Genomic DNA, 19,234 nt, shown 5'->3' with positions numbered 1-19,234 from the left:
TTTCAAGCAATGCAGTTAATATATTTCCCAATAAATATTGTGTCTTTAGAAGCCCTGACAGGGAGTCACGTGCCACCAGTACGTCTAATATAGAAATGTGTCCCCCCCACAATAATTGTAATAGCCAGTCATCAAATGCCTCCAAAAGTTTAAATATATTATATATTATTATAATATTTAGCATTAGGTAACTTACTTCAAAATAAACTGGACGGTCACTTAACACCTCCTGCTTCCTTTTTGGTTGCATGTCCAACAGCCAGCTGTGGAAAGTAACTAAGTACATTTACTCAAGTACTATACTCAAGTACAAATCTTAGGTACTTTACATGACAAAATATGATGATAAAAACATAATCTATTATTATAGATTAAACTGTTTCATCTATACATTATAATGTTCTATTCTGCATAATGAGTACTTTTACTTTTGGCATAGAATATTTTGATGCTAATACTTTTGTTCTTTTGAATGCAGGACTTTTACTTGTTACTGAGTATTTCTGCACTGTGGTATTTTGGAAATCCTTAAGATTTCAGTTCCTGGTTGATTTAGAATTTCTATATGAGTGAAAACAAAGGAATTGTGCTGGGTGTGAGTTTAGCAGTCTGGAGTCCTGTTGACACATAAGCTTCATGTTTTCAGAATTGTGTGCATAGTTTTTGTGTGTGTGCAATAGAGAAAAAAATTGTAATAGATAATACAAACATTGCAATACTATCATCAGTGGACCATAGGCTCAATCACCATTCTGTAACCTCCTTATTAAAATAACATTTCTTTGAGATTGCCAAGATATCTTCTTCCACCTAAGCAAACAGCAACAATGAACACAACAGCTGTGTGCCAAAGTTATTTTGCGCCATTAACATCACACACAGTCTGTTCAACTCGCAGAATCACATCTGCACGCCATAAACCAATGTTTTACGGCTTTTTTTGTTCAACTCCCCCCCCCCCCCCCACAACAAACATGTATTTGTGTTGTTTTCTTTTGTTTTAATAACGTGTGTAGTTGAAGGGGCGGGGTTGAATGGTGTAAAGGCGGGGCCTATGCTTTCCAAGCCAATCAGGGGACCCGTTCTCATATTCTTTCAACTCCTATTGGTTACAATCGATCTGTGTATCATGCCGATGTTGCTTGGCTTTCAAGCAGTTAGCTCGCAGCTAATGTTAGTGCTGACAATTTCCGCCATTTCCCCCAAAATACTACCTATATCGTCAAATATTAACCAGAGTGTATCTGCAGTTGGTTATTCTGCTGTTAACGGTAAGTTTGTCTCACACCATTGTCACCACAGGCTGCTCTTATTTACCTGTTAGTGATAGCAAGCTAACGCAATAGTGAAGCTGAAAAGACTTGCTGGCATCGCTAGCTAACAATAATATAGCTAGCTAACGTTAAAAGATGACAACAGCCTCAGGGAGGTCCAGAACACGATTTACTTATAGTTAATTATCTGGTTTGGTTGTATGAGTTGTGACTCGAAATGTCCGGGTACTAGCTTGAACAGGTTAGCCCAGGTTAGCGCATCCACAAGCTTCTGCTTCTGTGTGTTTTCATGGCAACTCAGCAGCTGTTGCTCCTGAGTTGTATCTTATTGTGCTATACATTATAAACCAAAGGATATTCGCTACTCCTTTGTTATTAAAACATCCACGTTTAATGGAGTATTAGTATCTAAGGTGCTAACGACAATTTCAACATACCGGTTAACTCACTTCAGTTTCAGGTATATTTTGATAACGTTTACGTTTTGTTATCAGATTGATGAAGATGAAGGTGCCGAAGGAGTTTGGTTTTCAGCCATGTTTGTCCTGTTGTTGTTAAATGGCTTTAAAACATATTTAATTTGCTTATGTATTACTTGTTTAAAATGAGATGAGCAATAACATGGTATATGATTATTATTATTATTATTATTATTATTATTATTATTATTATTATTATTATCCGTCAGTGCTCATTACAATTGAACCCCATTATTCCGTTATTCTGCCATAGCATCCATAGCATCATCATCATCATCATCATCATCATCATCATCAATCATCAGTTTGCATAATGTTACTAGAGGCACATACTGGGGCTACTGTTGTATGACAATGATATTCTGCTGTATTGTAATTATTATGTAATTATTTATCCATTGCCTAACTGAAGGTGTGCTTCCTTGCAGACAGCTTCATTGTATATGGGATGATGAATGGACCCTCTCCCTCAGCTGTGCGGAGATGACCTGCCACCCCTTCGGGAATGGTCAGAATGGGGCCAGATGTGCCCCTTCTCAATGAGTACAAACAGGAGTTCTTCTGGAAGCGCTTCCCCCAGACAGTGTTGGGTGGTCCACGCTTCAAGTTGGGCTACTGTGCCCCACCTTATGTCTATGTCAATCAGGCAGTTTTGTTCTTGACACCATGGCTTTTTGGAGGCATTGGTACTCTGCTCTGCCAGCTGCAGCTGCTTCAGGAGCTCCACGCCACAGTGCTCGCTGGTATGCTTATGTTCGGGGCTGCGGCGGGTGTCCAGGCCCTGGCACTCTATGCTGCTCGGAGGAGTGGCACAGTGGAGAGACTAGGTGCGCCCAACATCCTGGTTGATGAAGAGGAAGTGGAATTTACCCACTGTGTCAGCCCAGAAACGGTCCAATTTATAGCCCCCGGGAAGAGGTTTGGACTGAATGTGGTGCTGCACACAGTACTAGCTGGTGTGCTCTGTGGCTTTGGGACATGGTATGTGTTCCTTGGCAGACTGACTGCTCTCTACGGCAGCATCGGCATATCCCTGGTCGTCTTTGTCCTGAGTTGGGTGACACTGTGTATAGCTGAGTATTCCCTCATTGTAAATACAGCCACAGAGACGGCCACTTTCCAGGCACAGGACACTTATGAGATCACCCCACTCACCCGGCCCCTGTACATACTTATTTTCATTGCTGTGGACTTGGCTGATAGGTGAGCAACACCACCACAATTGTCTGATTAATTAAGATGTCCTCTTGTATATGTCTTTTATGTTGCTTGCTGCCATAATACATCGCAATGTCTTGCTCTGATTTAGGTTCTCAGGCCCTGTCCCTGAGCTCCAACTGGCCAGCCAGGTTCTCCATGTTCTGTTCCTCTTCCTACCTCTGCTCTGGGCCTTAGGTATACTGCCTCCCCTGGATGCCCTGCTCCTCTGGGGCATGGAGCAGGCTCTCGTTTTTGGCCTAGGAGGCTCGCCCATGTCCAGCAACCTCAGGTACATATTGAAAGAACATGGGTTGTGTTGAGAGCAAAAAATAAAACTGAAAATCTGAAAGTCATAAACTACATAAACAACCACAAAATGTCTGTAAATGATCCCTCCTATGCCTTGAGATTAATATAAAAAATCTCTATCTCTAATAAAGGCTATGGTTGTGTTTGTCATTTTATATATCTAGTACACGGTGTGTGTCTGCAAGTTAAATATTTAGATTATAAATCGTGGTGTCGAGACAAAAATCATCCATATTTATAAGTTGTGGTACTATTACAATTGTAACATTAGATCACATTTACCCTATAAAGTTTATTTGTCATCATTTTAGCATGAATATTTAGCTCTGATTTCAAACATAGTTTATCAGATGCCATTTCTATTCATTGTTAAAATAAACATGATCTAATATGCACCCAAACTACATATAAATCCAATCATAATGTGTTCCTGACACTTAGATGATTTAAAGCAGAAGCTACTTTTTTTTTACAGCAGTAATTTGAGCAAAACACCGTTTTTTTTCATTATTGGTACAGTGCTCTTTCAAAACAGGCCTGCCAGATTGCCTAGCCTCCGGTATTGCTGCTTGCAGCTTTCTCGATAATCGCTCATCCAAACAACTCCACACTCTACACTGCGCCTCCTTGGGAACTGAGACATTGACCTGCCAGTTGCATCCCCTAGCAATGCTAGAGTATATTCCGCGTCATTTGGGTGCAAAAGTTCATTGAAGGAGAGCGTGGTGTACCCAGCATGCCTTTTGGCAGTGTTAACAGTCAATACAATGCAATGGTAATAAATATGTCCCGTATATTAGTTAGATGTGTTATGTGGGAAACTAGGCCTCATCAAATTCTAATAGTCACATTGAAATGACAAGTGTGACAGGAGCCTGTGTATCATCAGCCCTTTCTTATTGTTTGTACGCTGTCCCACAGGCTGCTGTTGATGTTCGCTTTATCTGCCGCCCTGGCTGTGTGTAATTACTTCATCCCGTCAACACTGGGTGTGGTTCTGTTCTCCATCTCTACGGGATTTCTGCTGAGCCTGGACCTCAGCCAGGTTGGCACACTCTGCAGAGGTCCCAGGGCAGCCTTTGGGGACCGTGGCCTTCGCAGAAGGGGGTCATCGTCTCCTCCTTCCAGTTCCTTTGGCTGGAATCTGGGCTGCAGGGAGCTGCTACTTTATTTGACCCTGTTTTTGTTGGCGACGGCAGAGGCGGGGCTGATGCATCACTTCTTCGGTTCAGCTCAGCCCCAGGGCTTGGTAACAGGGACCCCAAGCGCCCGTCAGCTACCTCCTCCTCGTACTCTTCTGCCTCTGTTGGGCTCTTAGAGAGATCCAGGGGGCCTATGTATTTGGAGGGGTGTTCCTTAATCCCCTGTACCCTAAAGGCATGTCCAGTGTGCAGACTTTCAAGCAGAGGAGCAGAAGATTATACATTGCTGCTGCAATCAGAAGAGTCCTTCTTTATCTTGGTGAGGTTAAGTCTGTTGTTCCCCCAAGCTCTACATCTTTCTCAGAAGTGAAAACCACAGTGTTCTGTATGTAAATGCATTTTTCACCTGCACTTAATGTGTGTTTTACTTCACAGTGTCTCCATTTGCAATGATTGCTTTCCTGTCTATGGACAAATCTCTGCAGCTGCTCCACAGGGCTTCCTTCAGTGTGGGATTCACCCGAGCCTTCAGAGTGGTATGTCCACACTCACTCACAATCTAGTATCAATGTGAACACAACATGCAGAGAATATTTATTACAATAAATACCTTCTTTTTAAAGTAACTACAGGCTTCTTGGTGTCTTTGCACAACTTCCTTTTTTTGTCTTAAAATTAAGTGGTTGCTCTTTGTTGCTGTGCAGGTGTGGCAGAATTCAGAGGATGCTCTGCTACAGATGGTGGTGGTGGTGTTGGTACGGCTTGCAGCTGGAAACAACATGCTGCCAGGGTGGGACAACCTGGGCACAGGAGTTCAGCTTCTTCTGGTGAGGTCGACATTTGTTTTCCCCTTATCCCCCCCACATTAGATCTTTCTACGTTGTATATCAAATCTGTAGTTTTGAATCTGCCCTAAGCAGTGCCAACACTTCTCTCAAATGTTTACACTGTAGCTGTGAATGCAAACTGAACTGTTGACATGCATGAGATTTTGAAAGTAAACAATATATAACGGGGCCATCTTGTCATCATCATGGCTACTGATAATATTTTTTTTACTAACATATTGCAACATTTTGATTTTGATATTTATTGTACAGAGCCTTTGGGAAAAATATATTTAAAATGGCCAATTTATTAGATACAACTATACAATTTAATGTAATCCAATACACCGAATCTAGGACAATGTAAAATGTGTGTTTTTGTTGACACTGAAGAGATGTGTTAACTCCACTATATGTGTATCACTGAGGTCATAGTTAGTGGTCATGTTGTACTCGACTGTTATTATATTGAAAGGTAATATTTTAGAAACCTATCGTGTTTGTTAATGGGGGTCACAACTTTAGAAACCCCTTAAAGGTTCAAAATACGAAATCCAGAGCACACACGGCCGGACCGCCTACGTAAAGAAAAGCACATAGAAACTTGGATTACAACACACACAGAGGGAACCTGACTTCAGTCTCTGTTCAGGACATTACTCCACTATATATTTACACTGCAAATAGTTAATAGTGCTGCTATATTAATGTTCTGAATGCCCCAAACCTTTAATATAACACAGACCCGTTCATCACCACTGTAGTTTAATTAATACCTCTCTGAAAGTGTCAATCAAAATGACACATTATTATCCTTGCAAAGGTAGAATTTATGAATGTGCTGCTGTTTTAGATTGCATTTGGTTTTAAAGGTGTATCCAATAAAGTGGTGGCTGCATGTATATATTAATATTATAAAATGTATAGCTCAAATCAAGCAATCTGATTGATTCAGAGCTGTGATATAAAAACCAAATACCACCGTTATGATGTCTAGTTCCTTTGCACAAAGTATCACTCATTTGAGAAAATGGTCATGATTGCTTAGCGACAGGGTCACAGGATATCACTTTGTTACTTTTACAAAGTAACAAAGCTAAAACCCACTACAAAAAGGAAATAGTTAAGTTTACCGTAATTTCTATGGAGGTGTGGACTTAGTCGTGCCCATCTCCAGAAAAAAAGTCGACCCGACACGAAGCTTACCACGGCCTGTGGTGAGCTATTGCTTAAATATTGCCTTGAAATTGTCCCAAACCTTTTGAAAAAAAAGAATAAAAAAGAAAAGTGAATGAATCACAAATCACTGAAACAAACTGTACATTCCACAAACATCAGCTGATCAGACCTGATGAAGATTCAGTAGATCAGTGCTCTTCATGTTTGTCTGATCCAGGTGGGCCTCCTGATTGACAGACTGACCCAGTTCCTCGCCAAGCTAAAGTTCACCCTGACTGTGTTGGTGACATCTTGGACAGAGAAGAAGCAGCGCCGTCAGTCGGCTGGAACCCTCCTGGCTCTGAATGCCTCCCTATGCCCACTGCTGCTGGCCGTGGTGACCCTGTCTGCCCTGCTCTCTGCCCCTCTGCTGCCCCTCTTCACCCTGCCCATCTTCCTGGTGGGGTTCCCAAGGCCTCAGCGCAGTTGGCCAGGCCCCGTTGGTACCGCCTGTCCCTGCCCGGACTCGATCTTCTACCAGCAGATGAGCGGAAGTCTGGCCTCTGCTCTGAGGACGGCCTTTGCAAGAGGGTCACTGGGTTAGTTGTCCGTGCTTGATATGTCTTCTGTCTAGGGTGCCTTTTAAAAAAAATATCTTTATCAAATGTTCCAAGTAAACACTTTTTACTAGTTTAGCATTTCTGCAAAATGTTATTGTAGTGTTCATTGAGAGCATCCAAGTATATTATAATCAGATCTAAATAATGCTGCAAATAATAGTCTTTATTAAAAAAAACAAGTCAATCATTCTTGACCCATCAGTTAATAGCACACAAATGTTTGTTATAATAATAAGAAGAAGAAGAAGAAGAAGAAGAAATAACTTAAATTATTCATTTGTTATCAAAATATTTGGAATTTATATAGTTTTTATAATTATTTAATTTCCAATTTGATAAATTAAAGGTTTCAGAACTATATCTAAAATTAAATGTATGGCTTCATTTTAATTTTAGTTCAATCATTTATCTTTGCTGATTTTGTTATTTATATACATATTTATTTTTTATATATACTTAATATTGAAGTGTGTGTGTATATATATATATATATATATATATATATATATATATATATATATATATATATATATATATATACTTAATATTGAAGTGTGTGTATATATATATATACTTAATATTGAAGTGTATATATATATTTTATATATATATAAATTTGTACTGTATATTTTTTTACTACAATGTGTTTTGACTTCTGCTATAATTGCAGTGAGTGAACTTTCCTTTGAGTCAAGTAGGGACAGTATGCAGGTCAAAGAGCATTGAACCATCACCTCATATGGTTTAATAATAAGAAGAATGTTGTAGTGAGCAGCTTTTTTTTTGCTGGCAGTAATGCGAGCTTGCATGATCCAGTTGAGCTTCCTGTGAAGTGACCCAAAAAAATAGCTCTGATCTGTATTCATTACATCCAAATGTTTCCACACCATTAACCGCGTAATACTCTTAGGCCAAACAGAGCTGCTGCTAGGATTTTGTTCTGTGCTCTATCAGGAGGAGGCAAGAGAAAAAAAACAAAAAAAATAGAGAATCCTTATTTATGGATTGATGATTCAAAACCGAATAAAGCTGCTGCGGTGATGTCATCACTCAATCTTGTTTTTTTGTTTTTCTTTAGCTTGGGGTGCTGTAGCTGAGATATATATAATTCATAATAAGCGCTTGTTAGGTTAATGCTCACAGTGTAACGATGGCAGTTTGTAGTGTTCTCTTGCTTTCCTCACGCTGGGGGCCGTGGAGCAGTGAGCGGGAAAGGACTCTTCCCAGCTTGTCACTTCCCATCATGAGGTAGCGGCTGGGACTATTCTGAGATGTCGTTTTGGGACATGACATTATTCTTGAGCCAAGCAAGCACTAGTCAATTTAAAACAAAAGCCTCCATCACCTTTTCATTTCTGTTCATCTGAGTTTAAATAAACGTCTATCTTCTGCATGTATTGTTTAAAAGGAATAGATTTTTAGAGACTAATGGAAAGCTAAGGCTAAGAAAATTTTTATATTTAGATCTCTGTGCAGTCAGGCAGTTATAACTGGATCATGACCTTCCTGTACAACTGTGATGGTACACATCTCCCTGCAGCTGATCCGGTAGTAATGTTCTCCACATAGTCTGCAGAGGGATGCCGGCTGACGCAAAATGAAAGGAATGTGCGCCATTACTTTGTTCTCAATTTACAGATCACATCTTAACATGTTAGAGACATGGATGGCTGATGATTTTCTTCCCCCTGTGTAGGTTCTTTAGCCCCAGGCTCTCATTTTCTTGGGCGCTTTCAGGACCGTATGGTTTGGATAATGATCCTGGAGAGAGGATATGGCTACTGTACAGTCAACATTAAGGTACTGTATCTTTGTGTTTGTCTATTAAAGGAAAACTTCACCCACAGAATGACCATTTGTTTATCAATCTCCACGTGTTGCCTTGAATTCTTGAAAAATACATTTTGTTCATGCCTCCTTGGTGAACGAAGAATCCAAAAACTGAGAAAATTCTTGATGAATTGAATCAAATGCAAGTTTAACAACAGCTAAACTATATCAAAACATAATTTTACAAACTCTCACAACTCATGCAGTATAATCCAAGTCTCGTTTATCCAGTTGCATGCTTCCCAAACACATCGATATAGCCTTACTATTTGCATAAAAGGTCTCATGTTTTAGTGAAAATGCATGTTATTGGGAATTAGAGCATACGACTGGATAAATGAGACTTGGATTATAATGCACAAATAGTTTGAGAGTGTGTAAATAGATGCTTCGATTTAGTATCGCTGTTGTTGAACTCTCATTTGATTCATGTCATCAAGAATTTTCTTGGCATGCAAGAAAAGGTTTGCTTCAACACAAGGAGACTAATTGATATACAAATGATCATTTTGTGTGTGAAGTATTCCTTTTAAGAATCACTACAGTCATTTACCAGATTACATAGTGCAGTGTGGCTTGTTACAGGGTCTGGAGCTGCAGGAGACATCTTGCCACACAGTGGAGGCACGGAGGGTGGACGAGGTGTTCGAGGCTGCTTTTGAGCGCCCTGAGCGGCTTGGTTTCACCCAGGGCTTTAACCTTCACTGGGGGAACGCCCTCACCCCTTGCGCTGCTCTTGCAGTGCGAGTCTACTCTGATGCCCGCAATGTGCTCTCTGGCATCATTGACTCTCACGACAACTTGAGGAAACTTCAAGATGACTTTCTGAAAGCACTGGTCTGGTTGCTCCTCCGATACTGTGTGCAGAAGCATAAAGGATTTCTATGGAGCGGTGAAGAGGGTCCAGCGGCTGGAGGCAGGAAGTCCCAGTCTTCCCAGTTTGTGCAGACAACTTGTAACCAGCCACCTGAGGCTGTTGTGGTAGAATCCAATGTGTCCTCTCTCAGATTCAGACAGGACAGCTCCAGTCTGACCTCTTTTGGTGATTGGTCAGATGAGGACGACTTATTTGGACCTCAACCAGCCAGGCGGACAGTGGCATTGGTGACCGCAGAGGCTCAGCCTGGACACGCAAGCGCTGCAGACAGGGGCCTCTCTGCCAGGCTCTGTGGAGATGGACAGCCTTTTTGAAAACATGGCTCTCTCTGCACTGCAGCCACTGCAGCCTCTGGGTCTGGGCATCGGGATGCCAGCAGTGGATAAAGGCCGTAACCCTGAGGTCTTCAGAGAGAGTCCCGGCTCTCTCCCTCAGCTGAACTTCAGCTGCCCCCAGTCGGAGGTGTTCAACCTACCGACAGGGTGGAGGACTGCACCTTTGCTACCATCCCGCTTGCTGCAGCTCAGGCCTTTGTTTCCTGAGGACTGGTTTCGGTTCACCTTGGGGCAGTTTGGGTCTACTGTGCAGGGCGAGACCTCAGAGCACATGACCAAAGCCTTGAAGGAGGATGAAGCCTTGAAAGAGCTGCACACACAGGTTGCACTTTCATGTCTCATATCACTGGGGGCAGAGTCTGCCTTCACCAGTCCCAGTTACGTCTACAGACTCTATTGTGGAGATATACCATGGACGGAAGGACTCGACTGGCTCTCCTCAAGTAAAGAACTTTACCAGCTCGCACTTCGGGCTTTCAGGTAAAATTGGCAGTTAAGAGTCTCTAGGTTTTTTTGGTACATTTTTTCTTTTCTTTTCTTTTTTAAACTTTTTATTTGTTCATTTGTTAATTTGTGATCCTTTACAGTCGTTACTTCTAAGAAAAGAAAGAAAAAGATAATTATTAAACAACTGTATATTCCTCCCACCCTGCGATCCCTACACCGCAAAAAGAAAGTTTTAATAATAATTGTAGTAGTAGTTACACATTTGATTAGGAAATGTAAGTAATTGAGAAAATAATTAAATAATAATAAAAAAAGTAAATATTTTGATATTTTGTATAATATTGGTTTTCTATATCCTATTCCACCTCACATCAAACAGATTAGCTAGATACATAATCCTGTGATTTATTATCTCAATTTTATAGATTTAGTTAATTCTGCTTTGTGCTAGAAAGAAGATTTATATTTCATTAAATTCTGCCTCTATGGTTTGGTTCACTTTCAGGTTCAGTTTCAAGCTGCTATTTGATCAAGCAAGTCTAGGGCCCATAGAGTCCCCTGAGGAATTGTTCAGCACCTTGGAGGAATATGAAAGGGATTGGTACATTGGCCTGGTGACGGAGAAAGGCTGGCACGACAGTATCCTTCAGGAGAAACCTTTCCTATTCTCTCTAGGACACGACCTCGCTATGGTAATTACACGCATTAGTCCTTTTTTACATCCTGTCTAAGCTTAAAAAAAAATAATAGTACATCTGTTGAAACCTACATATTATTCTTATTCTGTCATTGGAATAAAATTGAGGGAGTTATAAATTGCAATTTAGAGCCAGTCTTAGGGAAATGTGTGTATTTCATTTGTATCATTGACTGTCTGTGTACACAGGGTACGTACACAGGGCGAGTCCTGTCCCTGCAGGAGCAGCTGGTGCAGGTGGGACGTCTGAATGGAGAGGGGGTGCGAGGACAGTGGGCAAACCTTTCCTGGGAGCTCCTGTATGCTACTAATGATGACGAGGAGCGTTATAGCATCCAGGCTCACCCCTTCATGCTAAGGAACCTAACTGTTCAGGCAGCTGATCCCCCTCTAGGATACCCCATTTACTCCTCAGCCCCCCTTCACTTCCCCTGCCTCTGACCGATGGCTTCTGCAGCTGAACATACTCTGGAGCAGGAGGAGGATGCTTTTCTCTTCTTTCTGTCTTTAATGCTTTTATTGGATAGTACAGATACAGGAAAGGGGGAGAGGTGGGGGGGGTGACATGCAACAAAGGGCAGCAGGTAGCATTCGAACCTGAGCCGCTGCGGTAAGGACTTGGTACTAGTACATGGGCACCCGCTCTGCAAAGTGAGCTACCGGGGCGCGCAGAGGATGCTTTTCAGTCGGTACTACCACAGCAACATTTCTAAAGTTAATGGTTATTAGGAAATTCATGAAGAAACTATTGCAACTCCCAAGAGAAAACATCAATCAATTTTGGAGTTTTACTTTTGAAACCGTTGACTCACATGTATTCAGAAAAGTAACATTTGTTTCCTGCACCACAGAGGAAGAAGCAGTGGCATCAAGACTGTACTCTAGTACAAGTTGCAAAATGTCGTTAACAGATTTTAACTGGCAATGTGGACTACCTCCTAGAACAGCACATTCACAAGACAAATCCCTGATGGGTTTCAAGTAAAGCACATTCGTTTTGTGGTTTGTTTATTATCGTTTGTGCTTAAAAGAAAGTGAATACATTTGCCCACCTCCCCTCTAGATGACACCTGCTGAATACCTCTGGTTTTATTGTACTTTTAAGATTTCACAGTTTTCAGGTGATCTCCCTTTTTGTTCACAAAAACAAGATTTTTAATGTTTTGTTAAAATATCAAGGATGTGCCTTGGGTATGTCTTGCTGTATGTGTAAGGTGTTTAGTGCTATTGTTTTGTTTACAATTCACTTGTTTACAATTTAGAATAAAGAGTTAAATGAATTTGTCCATATTCTCTTGTACATATTGTGATTTTTATATGTGTACTTGTATATACTCATAATAAAAAAGCTTGGAAGAAGACGTTTTGTTATGTTTCACTATACAAACTCGCCTGGGCAGAAAATTGATCCTAACTCAATTTTAAGTCATACTAGTGATTAGTGCTTAATTACACGGAATCCATAAGTTATACATTCCTGTAGGCTTTCGTACAGAAGTTCACATTATCTGAGATGCTTGTTACGTTTCTTCTTTTTTTTATTTTACTGAAATATCGGATTTTACTTTACACATTTGAGGTGAAAGCGTAATGAAATAAATGTACCCATTTTTATTAAACCATGACTTGCACTGAGCTTAAAATCAGCTGTTAAATGTTTTACTTGGAGATGACATTTCCAGGAAAACCCATATCTTTTACCAGGTCGAACATCAGGAATGCAATGCGTTTCCTCTTGACAATGTGACTCTCAGGAGGTCTTGGGTTTAGTGAAGTATGCCGTGTCTGCATCCTGCAAAACAAAAGGCTGGCTGTTAGCAATGCTTGACTACTGAAATATTTTCTTTCAAACATAAACTACCTACATGCACTGCATCCTGGTGCCATTTTGAAATCTGGAGTAATTGTGTGGTGGTCACAAGCATGACCGTGATATTGCCTGAACACTAGTGACTTCACTGTTTAGGAATACTGTCGATTTTGTCAATTTGTTTTTTTGTCTCAAAAGTACACGTCACAGATCTTACTGAAGTATAAGCATGTGACGCTCCAATGTCTGGCCAGTTGGAACATGACCTTTCTTCACGGCCCCCAGCTGTCACTGTCCAGCAGAGGCCAACAGGCACACTGGTCAGTCAGTCGGCACTGTAGGGAAGTAGTTGTGCTCACTGTCATACCCTGGCCACCGTCTTCTTCTTATTAGAGTCAAGCAAGGTCAGTAACAGCTGAGGCCCCCAGCTGTTAAGACACAGCTCTGTATAGTGTCTGCCTCGTTCTGATTTATTCAAGTATTTTAAGTCCTTTGACACAGTGAGAATCCCCCGGTCCCAGGTCTAACGGCGCAAGGTCAACCATACAGAATGCAATAGCAAGGCCAAACATTCAGAAACAACAAACTGCTCCCATCACGTGAGCACTTCCGACCAAACAGAGCTTTTTTTAATCTGAATTTAACCAGGTGTACATACGTCTGAAATATGTAAAATAATTTTGCAGTAGTACAGGAGATGTTGTTAAAGGTCCTATACATCAATGGTACACCAAGTAGTTTTAAGTATTATTTGTTTAGGGTGTAACTTCAATAACTTCCTGGAGTAAAATTATGGATTAGTCGAGCACATGACCTCCCCGCCAAAAAATTCTAATTCCTGTTTTTATGCAGATTAAACAAGATGTAACCTGTTAGTTAAAAGTTGTTTGTCTGACCGTGTTACCTTTGGACAGAGCCTGGTTATCTGATTCCAGTCTTTATACTTAACGTTTATTATCTTCCAAAAAAATAACTTGAATGAGTTTGCAGGGCCTAAACTGAAACTCTAAGGGGCCATTAAACTGTATGACTTCATAGCAAATATAATAATATTATTGGCTTCATGCAACACATCCTGAATGTGGATGAGTTACTTTTTAACTGTAGAATTCTGGACAAAGTTTAACGAGATTCATTGAAACCAGCTGTGTTAGTGCTCGTTAGTGACAGTATGTGCACTTAGCACTGGGCTGTGGATGAGGGATAATTAAGTTATTCATATCAGGTGGTCCTCTGCTGAAAAATAACAATTATTATATATCTACATACAGTCATGATAAGTCACAAGGAACTTTTATCTAAGAGCACATAGCGGTGAAAATGAGCGAACAACAAATGAACGTATCTTGAATATCATCAATATATGTGATATTAGATTTTAGGTAGATCACCCTGATTATGAATCGAGCCCATGCTTTGGTTGAATACGCACCATATTGACTTTGTACACATAGATTTCCTACAAGGAGATTAAATACCTACCAGACCAGCTTTGAAATTCTGCACCCTTTTTCTGCCCAACATGTTTGTGATGAACCAGGCACATGTGGGAGCGTACTGCCAGGCGTAGTAAAACATGAGGAAGGGCTGCTGTGCAATCCACATTTCCTTGACACCATTGGCAATTCCCACGAGCATTAAATGCACACAGCGACTTGTTGGCATCTTGTGCTCCTGGTTACCAGCTGCAGCCATGGGCTTAGGTAAGGCAAGGAAACTGGGTTACTGAAAACAGACTACTGAAATAGCTGCAGTCATATCAAAGACAGGTAAAACAAAGCATCACATTAAAAATCAACAGCGTTATAACCAATACCTTGGTCAGCTCCTCCGTGAAGGCATTCTGGACAATATGTGATTGCACAGGCCCTGGACACACTGTGCTGATGAGTATGTTTGGAAAGTCAGTCAGCTCAGTCCGAAGGGAATTAAAGAAACCCTGCAGACAATACATTAATCACAGCTAATAACTTGGAAAGGTATTTAATTCACATATGAAACTAATACAAATTAAGGGGAGATCCAGATAAACCAGATCTGCTCTTCTGTGATATAAAAGAGTTCCTGGAAAATATTAAGTCATCAACAACTTGTTGGTAAAGACTGTCTAAAGGACACTGAGGGAATTAAATCAGAAAGGAAAACACAATGTTATGTGAATATTGTACAGTTGCTATCTCAGAATCAGAAATACGTTTATTGATTACTATTATATTGACTAGGGGGAAATTGTGTGACATTACAGTAGTTTCATTTTAGAATAAAGATATATATAAACATAGAGAAGTTATAAGAAAATAGAAATAAGTATGTAAAAATGTGAGCATTGTACTACACGATATAACAACAATAAATATGGAAAAATAGAAGTAAATAACAAATGTATACTACAATATATAACAATAGTGTACATAATATTACTGTTAATAAATATAGCATCTGTATTCCCTTTACCTGGAGAGCATGTTTGCTGGCAGCGTATCCTGTTGCCAGGGGCGCCCCAGCGAGGCCGACTACGCTGCTGACAGTCACAATGCTCCCGGAGCCTCGCTGCGTCATGTGAGGCAGCACCTGCTTGGTGATGGAGACAGTACCCAGGAAGTTGAGCTCCATCAAGGCCTGATACACATCAACACTAGTCTCCAAGCACAGTGAGCGCTGGCTTCGGCCGCCATTGTTAATTAGGACATTAATCTGAAACAGAAAAGTGGACAAAACCGGAGAATAGGAAAGTTTAATTTATTTTAAATTACAATGCATGGAGAGAATTTTGGTCATAGTTACATCTGTACATAGTATAAGGAAAAGTGTAAAGTGAAATGTTTACAGAAGCAATACAGATGCCTTCAAACAAGGCAAAGAGTCATGCAAGTGAAAACCAGTAACTTAAATATTGTAATTGGGTTTTTTATTTTCATTTCATTAATACACATATTAAAAGGAACATAACAATATCACAAGCCGAAAACAACATATTAGAGTATTCTGCATTCTAACCTGATTTAGTTGTTAATCAAATAGAAATGTTCTTGTTGCAAGGAAACTAACGATGAAAACATTGAATTAGAAAAGAGCAATTGCGGTGGCCTTACATGTCCAAAGTACTGAATCGCGGCTTTTGTTTTTTCCTTGTGCGTTGTCCTCTCCAACAAATCAAGTGGAAGAACACGAATATCTTCATCCTGGAGGTCGGAGCACTCTTGAGAAATAAATGACAGAAAGAATTCAACTGCTCACAACTGAGTAATGAAAGTCCTTTGGCAAAGTATTAATAATGATGTTACTGTTTTGCACTGCAGTGTTGCTGAATTCCGAGAATTCAAGGAGAAAGTATTGGTGAATTTTAACTACGCTTTCTTTTAAGCAGGCCATACAAAAGCTTTTTTTTTATATTAATAATAATAATATTCTTACCTAAACAGCAACGCTTCACCCTGTTCAGCTCATCCTCACGTCGAGCAGACAGGATGAGGTGTGACCCACACTTTGCTAGCTGGTAGGCCAGCTCCTCTCCAATACCACTAGAGGCTCCAGTGACCCACACCACCAGCCCTTTCAGCTTGTTCTCTGGTAAACAAAAAACAACTGTCAACATATCATATCTGGCTCTACTCCACGTCAACATGAGCCTCCCTTTGTAAATAAAAAGTGGATTGGACAATCACTTGTTCTGGACCATCAAAGCAATTCCATAAAATCCCCAGAAGAAACCCAATATTTTTCTATATTACACATTTCTGCTATAATAACTCCCAGGAAGCCAAAGTCATATATCTAACACAAACCAGCTGAGATATATGGAGGTCCATAAAAGAAAAGTTTAAGTAGGGGTTTTTTTGGTGACTAATGTTCACCCCTGTGTGTTGTTGTTTACAGTGGCCGAAAGTAACATTTATTTTTTTGCCACTTTGTACTTCACACTGCATTTCAGAGGGAAACATTTGACCTTTTATTCCACTACATTTATTTGATGGCAATATTTTTTCATGAAAAACTAAAATGATCATTTCAAAAATGGGATCCATTTCTAAAATGGTAAATTCCAAAAGTATTTAGTTAAATAAAAATAGTTTAAAAAGGTTACTCGATCAACCTTGACCACAACATTGATTCCTACACATCAGCCATCAGTAGCAATTATAGCCCATCCAATTTTTGTGGCTGATAAGATGTTGAGATTTGGGAGTTTAAAAAAACCTAATTATATACTGGCTGGTAGTATTTTTTTCAACATAGCACATAACGCAATCAAACAATCTTGATACGGATCTCATAGATATAGACTTGCCTCACTTTAAAAAAGTTGCTATGATGTCCTTAAAGAACAAACATGTCTACATCCAAACACTGCCATGACTACCAAATATTAATTTGTTTCAGAATTACAACCCTTTGAATGATAGTTTGTTTATATAATGCCGCCATTTTTTTTAGGGAGAACATTTTATTTTCTGTATGCTAAATGCTAGGGGGATTCTTTCAGTCTTGCTTTAGGTCAATGAATAACAACAACTTTGTTATTTGTGTGTAGGAAAATAGAAACTGACTGAATCTGGTGACGTACCAGATTGAAAGTCTGATATAATACAAGGCATGATACTATGCTGTAATGGTCGTGGAATCAAAGACTGTGGTTTTAATGGTTTTTAATGGGGGATAATTGTCCTTCTGGCTACACGTTTGTTTCAGACTTATTGTAGGAGCTGAGGATAAACTTCCAAAATTTGAAAAAATAAGTAAATAAACTCACAACCTTACCAAAATGTATTGATATGAAAACGTGTGTAAAATAACCCCAGATATGCATAAACTGGACTGGAAGACTGAAGGAAAGCTTTTACTAGATATAAAAAGTGGAGTTTGACCTTTGAAAAACTCAAGAGGAGCATCATGTGAGTTACAAAGGTGAAACGAAAACATTTGACTTGTGCAACGATACCACGTTGGGAGTTCATCGGGAAATGAGAAGAAACATCGTCACTAACTATTTCCAGTCATATCTTACAAACGGATACATTCCCATGTTTGTTATCAAAAAACGGGACTCAATTAGAGTCATGAGGACAGGTTTCATGAGCTCACCTGGCCTGTTTCCGAACAGACTTGCCCACAGCAGAGTGAAGTCTGCATCCGCGAAAATAAAACACAGACAGTGAATAAATAAATAAAGGGCTACAAGACACCACAGTGCAGATACAATGCAACAGTCCATTTTTTGAAAGTGAATGAATACAGTTATAGTTTAAGTTTAGCAGCTATTACTGTAAAATAAAGCGTAAGCCAAAACACAACTACAGCTAACGGATATCGACGTCATTTCCGCTCAGATATTTTCAAAATTAAAGCTCGACACAAGTCAATTTTGGGAGAGGGCACCTGCCGACCGTAGAGATAAATATCAATTAATGGTGTGAAGCAAGCACCATATTTCTCACTTAATCGTTCATCAACAAATCATGTATGTATTATAAAGTGCTGGGACAACTTCTTCGTACACTGTGAACAGCAGTCCTGTGCTGGAAAACTGCATGGCCCCAGATTTTCTATGTGGTCATTTGATTTAAATCAAATAATTTAGGAATTATAATAACCTATTATAATAAAATATGCATCATGAAAGCAAAACTTAATCTGTAATACATTTTTCAAAGGCCCTATTTGTGTTTGATTTAGGATCTATTAGCAGAAATAGAGTATAATATAATTATTATAAATGGCACTAAATCCTACACAATGGACCTTTAAACAATATTTAGGTCCTTATTATTGTCAACTGTTGTAGTGCTTTGTTGTTCATATTTCCATTGCCAGTTTTTGAAATGGTTTTACTATTTAATGCAGGTTTACCAATCACTCTGTAAGACATCTGTTCGCTTTTAATTTCATAGGCAACAGTTTTCATTCTCCGTCCTTTTAAGGTTTCAGAAAATGTCCTTTTTTCTCTGCGGTGAATGTCAGCCTTTTGCAATAATGAACTTTAACCACAACAGTTACACAGTGTTACAGAGAAACTTGTTGGTTCTCTAAAAATGATTTATGTTTCAAAACAAAATTCTATTACAGAACAGAGATGGAAAACCAAAATAAGCCAAGCCCATCCTCACTTTGTTAAAATGTGCAGCAAAGTAATACAAAAATACACAAAGCATCATGTAACCAAGAGGGAGATGGAAAAATGTGTCCATGGCCTCTGATGTTGCAATAATTCACAGGTCAACAGAGAATGAAC

The 19,234-nt window shown here is 39.7% G+C and overlaps 2 protein-coding genes across 2 annotated transcripts; one reads left to right on the top strand and one right to left on the bottom strand.

The window, feature by feature from the left end:
- The first annotated feature begins 1,138 nt into the window (after positions 1-1,138).
- On the top strand, positions 1,139-12,556 carry pcnx4 (pecanex 4). Its single transcript, XM_029460562.1, is given in 13 exon segments — positions 1,139-1,271; positions 2,186-2,956; positions 3,063-3,242; positions 4,184-4,514; positions 4,516-4,723; positions 4,840-4,940; positions 5,109-5,231; positions 6,628-6,988; positions 8,706-8,809; positions 9,425-9,946; positions 9,948-10,531; positions 11,004-11,190; positions 11,385-12,556. Coding segments are annotated over 12 exon segments (3,651 nt in total). The 5' UTR covers positions 1,139-1,271; positions 2,186-2,258; the 3' UTR covers positions 11,637-12,556.
- dhrs7 (dehydrogenase/reductase (SDR family) member 7) lies at positions 12,199-18,345 on the bottom strand. The gene is made up of 7 exons (XM_029460563.1): positions 18,088-18,345; positions 16,420-16,572; positions 16,098-16,204; positions 15,460-15,699; positions 14,822-14,944; positions 14,488-14,703; positions 12,199-12,987 (listed from the first exon to the last, which is right to left on the bottom strand). The coding sequence occupies exons 1-7, from the start codon at positions 18,215-18,217 to the stop codon at positions 12,946-12,948; spliced, it is 1,011 nt and encodes a 336-aa protein (XP_029316423.1). The 5' UTR covers positions 18,218-18,345; the 3' UTR covers positions 12,199-12,945.
- Between the last annotated feature and the right edge of the window lie 889 nt (positions 18,346-19,234).

The sequence above is a fragment of the Cottoperca gobio genome, chromosome 22 (genome assembly GCF_900634415.1).
Source record: "Cottoperca gobio chromosome 22, fCotGob3.1, whole genome shotgun sequence".
Lineage (NCBI taxonomy): Eukaryota > Metazoa > Chordata > Actinopteri > Perciformes > Bovichtidae > Cottoperca > Cottoperca gobio.
This window is presented reverse-complemented; position numbering and strand designations above follow the sequence as displayed.

Excerpts from the sequence above, each read along its gene's own strand:
- dhrs7 (XM_029460563.1), bottom strand. The coding sequence starts at position 18,217 with ATGGACTGTTGCATTGTATCTGCACTGTGGTGTCTTGTAGCCCTTTAT. Across the intron at positions 16,573-18,087 it reads TCTGTTCGGAAACAGGCCAG|AGAACAAGCTGAAAGGGCTG; the intron begins GTGAGCTCATGA and ends TTTGTTTACCAG. Across the intron at positions 14,945-15,459 it reads CCAGCAAACATGCTCTCCAG|GGTTTCTTTAATTCCCTTCG; the intron begins GTAAAGGGAATA and ends TATTGTCTGCAG.